The sequence below is a fragment of the Pipistrellus hanaki genome (assembly GCF_964339955.1).
Source record: "Pipistrellus hanaki genome assembly, chromosome: 4".
NCBI lineage: Eukaryota > Metazoa > Chordata > Mammalia > Chiroptera > Vespertilionidae > Pipistrellus > Pipistrellus hanaki.
In genome coordinates, this window is record NC_140506.1 from 33,502,555 (window position 1) to 33,515,827 (window position 13,273).

The 13,273-nt window shown below is 36.6% G+C and overlaps 1 protein-coding gene across 1 annotated transcript in view; it reads right to left on the reverse strand.

Annotated features, from left to right (window-relative positions):
- The window catches only part of MRPS27 (mitochondrial ribosomal protein S27), a 69,993-nt gene that overhangs the window by 41,207 nt on the left and 15,513 nt on the right, over positions 1 to 13,273 (reverse strand). Inside the window, exon 4 of the mRNA XM_084880925.1 lies at positions 13,088 to 13,146. Coding sequence (XP_084737051.1) covers positions 13,088 to 13,146 — 59 coding nt within the window. The remainder of the gene's footprint in view (positions 1 to 13,087; positions 13,147 to 13,273) is intronic.

Sequence of the window (13,273 nt, forward strand, 5' to 3'; positions counted from 1 at the left end):
TCTCTGGCTTACTTTATCTACAAAAGAGGGCAAAACAGTATCTGTTCTTTCAGTTTTGCAGGATGGTTAACAAAATGAGATGACAATGTACTTTGTATAGATACAAATAATTATCATTGTTTGACCTTTATCTTGATCACCCACAATGTCATTCCCACTGATGGATGGCCAACTGGACTTTTGAGAGCTTTATTCACTCTCACCCCCATCTGATTAAGCATTCCTGAAGGCAGGGAGTCAGTGTGAACAGCCATTTGTATTTCCACTTAAAGAAGTGCCTTACTGAATATGGACTGTGTATTAGATTATTGTATTATAGTTAAATGTTCTGACTTTAATTATTTTATAGTAGTTATGTAAGAGAGATGCCTAAATGAAAAGTCAAATTATCAGTTAACAAGGCCATCTTTCTTATTCCAAAACTAGTGTGAAAAGGAAACACATGCCAGTCATCTGCTGGTACCAGGCATTTGTTACAAGGCTGATGATAATTATACTTCATGCTCATCGTGAGATACAAAATAGCCATCCAACTTATTGTTCCTCCTTAAGCTACAAGTTGCAAAATCAGATAGCTTAGGAGTTGAAGCTTCAGTCTTTGTCTTTTTCTTCTTTAAAACAAATCAATAAGGATGAATGAAAAGATACACTGGGATTTTCCCCTCCAAAAATGTTAAGAGAAAAGTAGGTGAGGATAAAGATCACGTGTTGGCAAACAAGAGGTCTGACGGGCTAAGCCTGTTTTTGACAGCCTATGAGCTAAGAACACTTTTTACTGTGTAAATGGTGGCATACAGAAAGCAGTCATTCAGGCCTGAGACTTTGAAAGGGGCAGTTATCTGGCCCAACCTTGCCCAAACACACTACCTTAGCTTTCTTGACAAAGTGAACTTTGACTGCCACCAGGCCAGTCCTACCTTGGAATTTTTCAAGGAGGAAGTGAGAAGGAATTAGCTTCAAATCTGTTCACATAAGTATGTTAACAAATGTAAAAAATGGATATTTTTTCTGGGTCATGGGAAAAGAGATGAAAACATTATAAAGAATTTAAACATTCAGGAAAGTACCTAACTACCCACCTTCATCAAATTCTAATGTCACACATACTTCAGACTTTCTTTTTAGACAAAACAAAACATTATAGATAGTTAAAGCCCTCCCACCCATATATATGTATACCTTGATCCTATTCCTATTCTCACTGCTTTTCACAGGTAAATAATATCCTGATTTTTTTGTTTATTTATTGGGCATGTTTTCACACATTATACACATATCCCTATAAACATAAACTTTACATATTTTTGAACTACATAAATGGTATCATATTGTACAATGATTCTTCTTCATGCTTTATTTTATGCATTGTGTTTTTGAAATAACTGTGCTGGTATGTATAGCTTTAGTTTGCTCATTCTTTCTCGTACTCCATTGTATGAGACCATCACACTGTCTATTTGCCTGTTGAACATTTGTAGGTGCTTCTGTTTTTACTACTTGTATTATGTACAATGCTACAATGAGTATCTTATAACTTAATCCTTATACATGCCAGAGTTGTTTTTTTTAAAGTATCTAAGAGTGGAATACTGAGTAGAACAATAGGCCCATCCTCACTTCACTTCATATGTCAGTCTGTTCTTCAAGGTGGCCAGCCCTCACCTGTGCATGAATTCATGCACCAGGCATCTAGTACAAATATAATTATTCTCCTATATTTCTTTCCAGAACTTTTAGGCTTTACTTTTTCCATGTAAGTTTTTAATCTACTTTTAAAAATGTGCAAATGCCTGTGTGTTTTGAAGTAAGAATTAATTTTTTTCCATATATGTATAAAAAATTAATTGCCCATGTACCATTTATTAATTAATCTATTCTTTCCTCCTTTGTTACTATGTAAAACAACTAAGTTTCCATATAAATTTATTTCTGGGCTCTCTCTGTTCTATTTCACTAGGCTGTTTGTCTAAGCCAACATCTCATTCTATTTATTATAGCTTTCTAAGTCTTATTATCTATCTGGTAAACCACTCACTTTATCTTAGTCTTCTTAAAACTGACTTAGTTATTCTTGGCTATTTACTCTTTCATTTGAATTTTACAATGATCCCACAAAAAGTTCTGCTGAGATTTGGGTTGGAATTGCATTGAATTTATAGATGAAATCTGAGAGTTAGTATCAAATAGTTTAAAACAAACAAAATGGAAATATGTAGTAAAAAAGCTGGCAGGAAAACACTAAAAGTGAGCGATGTTTTCTTTATAAGTTGGGGGGGCGGTGAAAGCATATAGTTAACTTTTTCATAAGCAAAAATAATTTTTATTCTTTTCTAATTTTTATACATATATTTTTATTTATTTCAGACAGGAAGGGAGAGGGAGAGAGAGATAGAAACATCAATGATGAGAGAGAATAATTGATCGGCTGCCTCCTGCACACCTCGTCCTAAGGATCCTAGGCATGTGCCCTGACCAGGAATCGAATTGTGACCTCCTAGGTTGATGTTCAACCACTGAATAACTCTGACTGAGCAAAAAAATAATTTTTAAAATATGGGGAAATCTGTATTATTTTAGCCTATCCTGCAGGGCCATAAAACAGTAGGGCACATAAATAGAAACTCTTACTCAATTTCTACAGTTGGGAATAAACCAATAAAATAAAATGAACAATGGGGAATGGTGATAACATTAAACATCTTTAGCTATTCTGACCTGTTCTTGTGCACTTTAGATATCAGAGCTAAAAATCACTAGAAGCAGTCCCTCAATTTCTATTTCAACAGTTTAAATGTTTTCCTGTCATGCTCCCACTCCTCAGAACAGACCTCTCTTTTTGTATCTAATCTGTGTTTTATTACTGATTCAATAACATCGTACTGGAGATCAGTAAAGGGGGGAGGAAATGTGTCTGAAGTCCATCAGTGTTAACTTCCTGTGACAGGGATGAAAGAAAATAACTTTTAAGAGTTAAAAAAATAATGCTGAAAGCTCTCTAGGAAAGACTGAATGTAAAAGTAAAAAGTATACATAGTTGTAAAAAAAAAAAAAAAAGGAGTTTTTAAATGTTTATTTTCTATTCACTTTTTTATTTACTTAAGTGATAGTTTAATTAATAAACATGTCAAGTTAAAAAGAGGGAGGGAGGGAGGGAGGGAGGGAGGGAGGGAGGGAGGGAGGGAGGGAGAGCGAGCGAGCGAGCGAGAGAGAGAGAGAGAGAGAGAGAGAGAGAGAGATCAGTTTAATTGTACGTTTTCCTAACTGGAAAGCACTTTCTTTCTGTTTCTTCCTTTCTCCACAGATGACTTTCTGCTGCCCCCTTCTGGTTTTTGGCAGCTGCAAATTTAGGAATATGTGCATACATGAGACCTTCAATTAATTGTCTTTTAGGGCCAGGCAGCTCCTTCCAAAATGTGACATCCTTTTCATCTGGTAGCTAATATATTAGTGCTCATAAACATCTATTTTCCCATCTCTGAGTCCTGATAAGCTTTGTACCTGGATACCCTTGTGGTGAGGGTGGTGGAGACAATTGGGGACTATTAGTCTTAGAAACCAAAACTGGAACATTTTCCCTAAAGAGAGAAATGTGGGGAAGGGATAGTCCTTGTTCTTCAAGATTTTACATCTATTACAGCCAACATTAAAGCTAAAATATCTTGAGCATTGACCATCTTTGACCGAAGACTGTTCTAAGGGCCTTTTTTTAAGTATTAATTTTTTTTAAGTTGCATAACTAACCTAAAGCATAGGCACAGTTTTGATCCCCAATTTATAAATGAGCAAACTGAGGGACAGAGAATGTAAGTAACTAAACCATACAGCTAATAGATGGCGAATCTAGGATTCAAATCTAGGTAGGCTGACTCTATTATCCATGCTTTTATCTATTATAATATACTGCTTATCAAATAAAAGTAAAAACACCACCTACTTTTTAATTAGTAAAAAACAAACAAACAAAAAACAAAAACAAGGCACCCCTGAATAGATCAAAGAAAATTCTATAGAAGAGGGTCAGAGAGCATATCCAAATAGTGAAAGTCAGGGCAAGTTTATGGATGTAGCAGAATTTGGGACAGGCCTTACAAGACAGGTTGCACTTTATTAGAAGATTGGAGGGTGGGGAGGAAAGAGCATGGACACATTCAGAGAACAGTAGTCCATTCTAGCTGGAGTCTGAAGGCATGTGCCATACATGTTAACTGTTGTTACCGGCTATTAAGTCAGCAAATGGAAAACTATAATAATCCATATGTACGAGACCCACAAAGTTATTATTTTAACAAATAATTTCCATGTTCTTAAAATTCTTCCTAGGCTTTTATCAATGAAGACTAATGAACAATTTGAGTTTCACCTCTTGGTAGCATCTGTCACTGAGCTATGTAACAGCCAATGGGTAATAAACAAGTGCTGTAATGGCCTGGAGTTGGAAGACCTGGTTTTAAGTTTCAGTCTTGCTCGTTACTAGCTATGTAACTGGTGATCCCATTTGTCTTAAAACCAGCATTACTATGAAAAAGAACAGAATAGACCTCAAAAATATCAAATCTGTCTGGTAAAAACAAACATAACTGAAAATCTATCTTGGAAAAGATAGCTGCCAGGACCACAAAGAGAATTCACACCAACTGTCCTCTTGCCTAGACACACAGCATCTGGAAATAATCTGGAATTTACTTGCCAGTGGCCTCAAAACTGATGATGCAAACAACGGAAGCTTCTGTTTCCACAAATCTCTTCTTGAAGTTTCTGTTTATCTACTCAACTCTCCCCTAAATATTGCACAGCTCCTGAAAAGGTCTCTTAATTATCTTTAAATCGAACAGCCTTACATGCAAAACCCTACTGAAGTCTCTTTTATAAATATAAGGCAATATACTCAGTCAGGCCTTTCTCTCTGCCGTACAGCTGTAATTCCTGGCACCTTTATTAAGATTTCACAGGAAGAGAAACAGCCAGTTACAGGAATTCTGAATCGAAGGATTCTATACTGTGGAAAAAGCAACTTGGGTTATATCTTTTTATATGAAACTGGAGCAGTGTTTTAAAGGGTTCTGCAGTTTTAAAATGGATCTACGTAAGCTCTCAAATCTTTTTAAGTCCCAAGACTGGTAATATCTATTCGTTTTTCTTTTGATATTCATAGTTAATGTGGCTGAAACTTTAATTCTACTGATTTACATCCATAAACTTCTTAGTGAGAAACTAAACAAAGTCCTGAAACTCATGCTTTCAAAGTCTAGCTTCTGTATCAGAGATTGAGAAACACAGTATTATAGATACTTAAGGCGCCCTGGGAGGCATCCAAGATCATTGGCTCATCTAAGGAAACTATGTCCAGAGAGTTAATTAAACTGGTTCCAGGTTACAGATCACAGATCAAAGTGGGAAATCAAATGGTCCCCAAATCCAGGTTACCCGATTCTGTCCTCCCATCCAAATTTGAATGACTTTGTATTTTAATGTTGAATCTCTGGGTGTGCAAGGTTTTTTCTGAGTTTAATTAATTTTATGTCACTTTGTTGTGAGGTATTTCAGTCTTCACTGAGTCTACATCATCTGGTTTATTAACTAGATTGCCTTAGGAAAAGGATTGGCAGAGTGATACACTGATAAGCCTAGCTGATCAGCCTCTGAACTGGAAGCCAGACCTTCATCCTGATGAAGCTTGCACTTGTCCCAAGGCTCTAAGAAAACTGCTGTCTTACCAGGTCTCAATTTCACAGATTCTCAAAGTCAGTAGAACTTCAGGGACCACCTAGTCTAAATTTCCCAGTCAGGGCAAGACAGCAAGAAGACTCTAATACAGCCATGTTTTGGCAGCTATTCTTTCTCCGAAGGTCTGTGGCCAGTTCCTCTCAAACAGTTCAAATGTGGTCAGTGAGGCAGCAAACTTAGAAATAAACCTGTATGTTGATAATAGCCATCCTAACAGGTGTGAGGTGGTAGTTTGGATATTATGCTAAGCAAAATAAGTCAGTCAGAAAAATCTAAGAACCATATGATTTCACTCATATGTGGGATATAAAACTGAAGCTCACAGACACAGACAACAATATGGTAGTTACCAGAAGGAAGGTGGTAGGGGTATTATAAAGCATAAAGGGGGCCAAATATATGGTGATAAAAGGTGACTTGACTTTTGGGTAGTAGGCACACAATACAATACACAGATCAGGTACAGAAATGGATACTTGAAACCTATGTGATCTTATTAACCAATGTCACCCCACTAAATTTAATAAAAAGAAAATAATTAAAAACAAAAAAAGAAATAACCCTGTATATGTATAATGAAAATAAAATTTTAAAAAACCCACCCTCTTTCTGTCTTCTAAATCTACTTTCAATTCATTACTTCTATCAATGGACTAGCCATTTTCTCATTAACTGAGGTTCAATTTTCAGTTCATTTTTGAACCTCCTGTTTTCTATATTTTATATTCAACCCGTCATTATTTCTGTTAGTGATAGTTTGAACTGTGAAACCTAAATCTATGACACTTCTAAAACAAAATACAGGAGAAAAATCCTTGTGGTGGTTGGTTAGGCAAAAACTTCTTTGTTGACATCAGAAGCACAGTCCATAAAAAAAAATTGAAAAACTGTACTTCCATAAAAAATAAAAAATGCTTTGAAAAACAGTAAACTGAATAAAAAAATACATGATTATAAGAAAAAGAATTACCAAAACTCTATAAGAAAACAAGCACTCAACAACTAAAAAAAGGCAAATGATTTGTACAGATACTTCAGCAATGGAGATATATGGATGACAGACAAGCATATGAAAAAATGCTTAACATTTTCAGTCATTAGGCAAATGAAATTAAAATCACAATGAGATACCACTAAACTCTATTAGCATGGCTAAATGTGTTGGCAAAAATGTGGAGGAATTGGAACTGTTGTTGGGATTATAAAGTAGTACAACCACTTTAGCCATTTCACTCCTAGATATTTACCCTTCACCCCAATAAAAACGTATGTCCCTACTTGTACACAGATGTTTCTAGCAGCATGGACTGCTATGAACTCCTAGAAGAACCTTCAGGGGACTCACTCATCACAGTGGAGAAATAAAAGAGAGTAACTATCTAAGGCAGTGGTCAGCAAACTGCGGCTCAAAAGCCACATGCGGCTCTTTAGCCCCTTGAGTGTGGCTCTTCCACAAAATACCATGGTATTTTGAAGAAGTGGCATTAGAAGAAGTTTAAGTTTAAAAACTTTGGCTCTCAAAAGAAATTTCAATCATTGTACTGTTGATATTTGGCTCTGTTGACTAATGAGTTTACCGACAACTGATCTAAGGCGGGAGGAGGTCACTCTGGGAAAGTTAGGCAGAATCTGAGAACTAAAGCCAGGAGAATACCCTTGAAGGTTACCCCTTCTCCCCTCCATGGCCTCCATGGCCAGGCTCCAGGATGAAATGAGACCAGTGGGGAGAGAAGTACAAAGTCTAAAGGCTTAGAGGCTGAGGGTTCCCATCCTAACTCCCATCACGAAGCTCCAAGGAATCTTTGACAAGGCATGGGCAATACCCGACATTCAGCTATTCTCTAATGCACATTAACAATAAGAACCTCTGCCGAAACCGGTTTAGCTCAGTGGATAGAGCGTCAGCCTGCGGACTGAACGGTCCCGGGTTCCATTCCGGTCAAGGGCATGTACCTTGGTTGCAAGCACATCCCCGGGGGGAGTGTGCAGGAGGCAGCTGATCGATGATTCTCTCTCATCGATGTTTCTAACTCTCTATCCCTCCCCCTTCCTCTCTGTAAAAAATCAATAAAATATCTTTTTTTAAAAACAATAAGAACCTCTCCTAGGCCCAAGGATTAGCAACTAAGCACTAAATAAAGCACTTGGCAATATTAAAGTTTCTAAAAAATGCTCCAAGAGTCATTTACCTCCCCCCGGCTCTTATGCTTTTCTTAATAATGTTCAAACATAATGAGCCCTGGCAATATGATAATTGAAAAAAATTTAATTTCCTTTTATTGCTATAACACACAATCTCTGACTCCTCACAGGAAAATTACTACTGCTTAAACTCATGAATGTTGTTCCGTCCCAACAAATCCCTTCAACAAATCCAAAACCCAATCAGACGTGGGTTCTTATAACATAGGCCCGGGGTGGTACACGTGCCTTCTAAGGAAGCATCAGAATATTTTTGCTTATTGAAAAACAAAGCTATTTTGGTCCTTCCTTTTTAGGCTGGCTGCCAACCAGGACCTGGAGACATGCAGGCTGCCATCTGCTTCACCCCAGCTGTTCCTGACCTGCCATCCGTCCCCAACCAGGGATGCCTTATATCTGCCAGGTCAGTTAAGTAACTGATGAAAGATGCCTGAGACCCAAGTATAGTGTAGATGAATGTATTGGCAGCAACACATCCTGCAACACAACCCTGACTTCCTCTCATTAATGGGTGGCGTGCCACTCTCCATGACAACACAGAGCTGTATTCTGAGAAAAACAGACCTTCTCATGGAGCTCGGCAACCATCTTTTCTTATTGCATGATAATTAATTCAGCTAAAAATCAAAAGGTTATTTAAAAAAAAAAAGTTACATCCTTAAAATAGAATGTTATATACGTTAGAGATTCCTATCACTGATCCTTCAGAAATTGCCATTATGTTGCAGATGAAATGATGGGTCCTGATTATAGATGCTCTGATAGTAAGAGGAGGAACACATTTAATTTCATGCATCTCTAAACTGCCATGCCCCAAAATGATTTGAAAGTCTAAATAAGCCTTTAAAAATGTAATTTGCAAGCATTCTCAGTGGAGAGAAGGATACCACAAGAAAAGAAGGAATTTTTATGGCTTGAGTTTGCATTCTCTTAATGCAATAATCAAATACTCTTACAGGATTTGTTAAAGCTTGTTAGTACCATGAGCATAATGGCTTTTATTGATGCTACATTTTACTGATGACACGCAGTTTTATCTCCTGAAAAGGGAGACACAGAGCCTGCCTTTGGGCTCACCTGTCTGCATGGGGCAGTACACATGGACTTTGTAGATGCTAAGCTCTGAACTACTGACTGGGTGGCCCAGGAAAGTGATGCTCTCCACAAATGATGAAGGAAAACTCTAGATAACGTCAATATAAAATAATATTGACCTCAAGCTGACAGATCCCAAAAGGGGATTTTTGTGGAGAAAAAGCTAAGATCATGGTTCTTAGAAAACCAACAATAAGAAATATATGGGAGCCCTGATTGGTTTGGCTCAATGGATAGAGAGTGGGCCTGCGGACTGAAGGATCCCAGGTTTGATTCTGGCCAAGGGCACATGCCTGGGTTGCAGGCTCGATCCCTAGTGCAGGAGGCAGCTAATCAATGATTCTCTCTCATCAGTGATGTTTCTATTTCTCTCTTCCTCTCTAAAAGCAATAATATATATATATATATATATATATATATTTTTTAAAGAGAAATACATGGGATTTCCTCTTATCCTTAATTTTGATTTTCTTCTGCTCAGATCAAAATGCTCTAAAATCTGGTCTCCATGGAATCCCTTGTCTCGGTTTCCTTACTTTTTATTATTTATCTATGCAGAAACATGCCTTATTTCCCACCTCATAGTCATATCTATACATATTTTATAATGTTCCTGGGTCAGGTCTTCTTATCTTGTTTATTTATTACATTTTTATTCTTATTTTAATCATGTTTTCTTTATTTTGTTACAGTTCTTAGCATGCCTTTTTTTGTGTAGCTTTTATATTTTGTTTATTTTACTTTAATTTAGCCTTTTTACTGTTTTTAACCATCTTTACTCTTGGTTTATTTCCCCTTTAGATTATTATCAGGCCAGGTTTTTTTTTATAATCATCAACCTGCATAATTTCTGGTATTAACTGCTTTAATAATCTTTAATTCATATTATTCTTTTGTTTAAAGGATCATTTCCCTTTTCTTGGTGTCTGTTTCCATGCTTTATTTGTAAGTGGCAGAACAGAAGTTGATCATAGATTTGTGGGTCCCCCAGAGAACAGCACAGCCAAAACTGGGGTGATTAGATATTGATTCTCCCTCCTGTTGTCTAGTGAATGACCTTTCTAACTCTCCTTAGAAGATCCCTGAGACTCTTTACATGTTCAAGCCCCTGAACTTTGAAACCTGTGTACTTCAGGAGATTCAAAGGCTGAATGTCTGTCCTGGGGTGACAGGATAACAAGCTGGCATCTGCCAGCAGTATCCTGAATTGTTGAAACTTGGAGCTGCTTTCCTGTGCACCTGATATACAATGGCAGAGACTCAATCAGCTCTCCATGGATCATATGAGATTTCCCAACCTCTTTGGCTCTAAAGCTCTTTACACAGCCATTGTGGATACTTGATCACTGGAAGATAAGATGATGTAGCAGCTACACCTTGCATGCAGTGCCTGTCTCTACAGGCTAAGGCAGGGGAAGAGTTGAGCTAATGATAGAGGTAGCAGCCAAAAGTCCTGCTGTGGGCCTTCCCTTCAAGATGGTACTGCCTAAGGAATGAGAGATCCTCAAGGCAGATCAGCAAAAAGCTGTTAGTTGAAGGATTAGGAAAGTGCTTCTATATTTCATTACCCTAGACCTGTGATTTTTAAGTTGACTCTAAGGTGTATAAAGTCACCCCATGTAGGGATGGATGTGGCATCACAACCATTGCATGCTGAAGACCTAACAGGTAGAAATACTTCAGGCCGTTGGTGTCTTCAGGATTAATACTCCTAATTTCAATCAATGGAGATAAAACCCAAGACTTCATAATTGTAACTTTATCTAACATTTGAATACAACTTTAGGGAGTTATACTTAGTCTCATATACGTATAACAGTCATCTTAAGAAATCATAAAAATGTTTCTTAAAAAAAAATAATCTGAGAAAGAGAGGGAATTTTCTTAGAAATGGAAGGGCAGAGAAAGAACAGAAATGAAAAAGTGATGTCACAGTTAGAACTTTTTTTAATGAAGCAAAGGAAAGGATGACAAATTAAACAGTGGGTCAGATATAAGATAGACAAAAGTCTTCTGTATGACCTATATGGAAAGAGGAAATAAGGATTTTATGAAACTTTCAGTAAGACTCCAGGCCACATAAAACTGGGGGTCATGTGAAGATTTAATCATGGAAGATCTTAAAGGTAGGACAAGTTTCTCAGTTAAACTATAATGTACAAGAAGAGGAATAGGGTCACATTTATTCATCACTGCATGTCCAGCGCTTTAGGCAAAGGCTGGACACCCACTAAGTGCTCAGTAAACACTAGTTGGATGTTGAATCATTGAAATCAGTTCTGTGTTACAGACATACTTTGGGACAAAAGAAAATTTGAGACATATTTCTTTTAAGACTATGGCACTGTGTTTTATGGGGTGGATTTCTAATTGTTTCTATTTAGAAGTTGAAACTATTTTTTACATTTTGTCATAAGCAAAGCAGAAGGATGAGAACTGGGCAGATGCCAGCCAAATACACCTTTCACCATAGGCAAAAATAACTATCAAAGGAGCCCCATAGGCTAAGAACCACTAAAGGAAGACAGAACTTGCTGTCCTCACACATTCATTTATATTTAACTTTTTTCTTTTTCAATATATTTTTATTGATTTTAAAGAGGAAGGAAGAGAGGGAAAGGGATAGAGAGATGGAAACATCAATGATGAGAGTCATTGATCGGCTGCCTCCTGCACATCCCCTACTGGAGATAGAGCCCACAACCCGGGTATGTGCCCTGACCAGGAATCAAACTGTGACCTCCTGGTTCACAGGTTGACTCTCAATCACTGAGCCATGCCATCCGGCCATTTATGTTTATCTTAATGATGGGTAGGAAGGCACTTGCAATTATGATTTCAGGACCTAAAATTTAAACTCAGGACATAGTTAAAGGCAATCGTAGATTTTAAATAAAGGTTTTTTTAGAGTGTAGAATCTAATCTATATGAGGTTTATATTTAAAACAAAAACACCAAAAAGATGGTAGAATTCACCCAATTCAGAAAGAAAAAAAAAAGAAGCCACATTACTATTTTTAAAAGCAAGTAAAAGAAAATTGAGAACATGTTCATGAAAGCTTTTAAAAATGCACCCAGATAAAAATAACGGAAACTTTCTTGATCAAAACAAAGTAAGATCAAATGGGAATTCTAATGTAATGCTTACTGGAAACACTTTAAATTCCAATCTGAGGCTATTTTTGAAACTCAGGAATTAGAACAAATTCTAAATCATATTTTTAAAACCACACAAGGAAACATATAAAAAGTTAGTTGTAAGGTACCATTCTGACAGATATTTGAGAGGTGGAACATCAACTATAAGTCATAATTTATTTGGCCAATTATTTAGTGAGCTTTAGGTCATTCCGGTCTTTTCCTGCTATAGCCGGTGCTGCACTGAACAAGCTTCTTTGTACGCATGTGTGAGTGTATCTGTACACAGTTCACAGTGCAGCTGCTTACAGCTGAGAGGAAGAATGAAGTTAACTGTGGTGATGTAGAAAAATTCTTTTAAATATAGTGTTAATTAATAGTAGAGGCCAAATAGTGCATATAGGGTATATTTCACTGTGAATAAATAAAGAGAAGAGATAAATATATAATTTTTTATCTCTCAGATTAAGAAGAAAAAAAAATCCCAAAGTGTAAAAATACTCCTAGTGGCCAAGTTGTAAAAACAGGCCTCTCTCATACACTGCTGATGAGAATGTAAACTGATAAAACCTCGCAAGGAAACAATTTGCAAACAGCTATTGAAATTACAAATGTAAATACTTATGAGGATTATGTGCAAAATTACACATGTATAAGGTTATTTTTGTTATATATAATATAAAAAGAGAGAAAGCGCTCAATCTAAAGATCCATCAATAGGGAAGTGGTTTAAATAATATAATCATAGTCTAGAATATCATATAGATATAAAAAATGAAAAAGCTCTCTATCTACTGATAGGAAAAGATCTCCAAAACAGAAATAAAAACAGCAAGGTGTTGAACAGTATATATAATACATACCATCTTTTGTGTCAAAAAGAGGTGTGAAATAGGGAAGTGATAGCCCAATAATATGGAAAACTTACTTGTAAAGGTAATACTCTGCGTGATCTATCTCTTCTCGAGATGAGATGTTGTCCACAAACTAAAAGACAAAAATACAAACTTTTGAATGAACACAAATTATGCCATATATTGGATTTAGTTCACACACCGACATTAAAATAGACAAAACACTCATTTTATTGAAACCCTTCTGTGCTAATGCAATA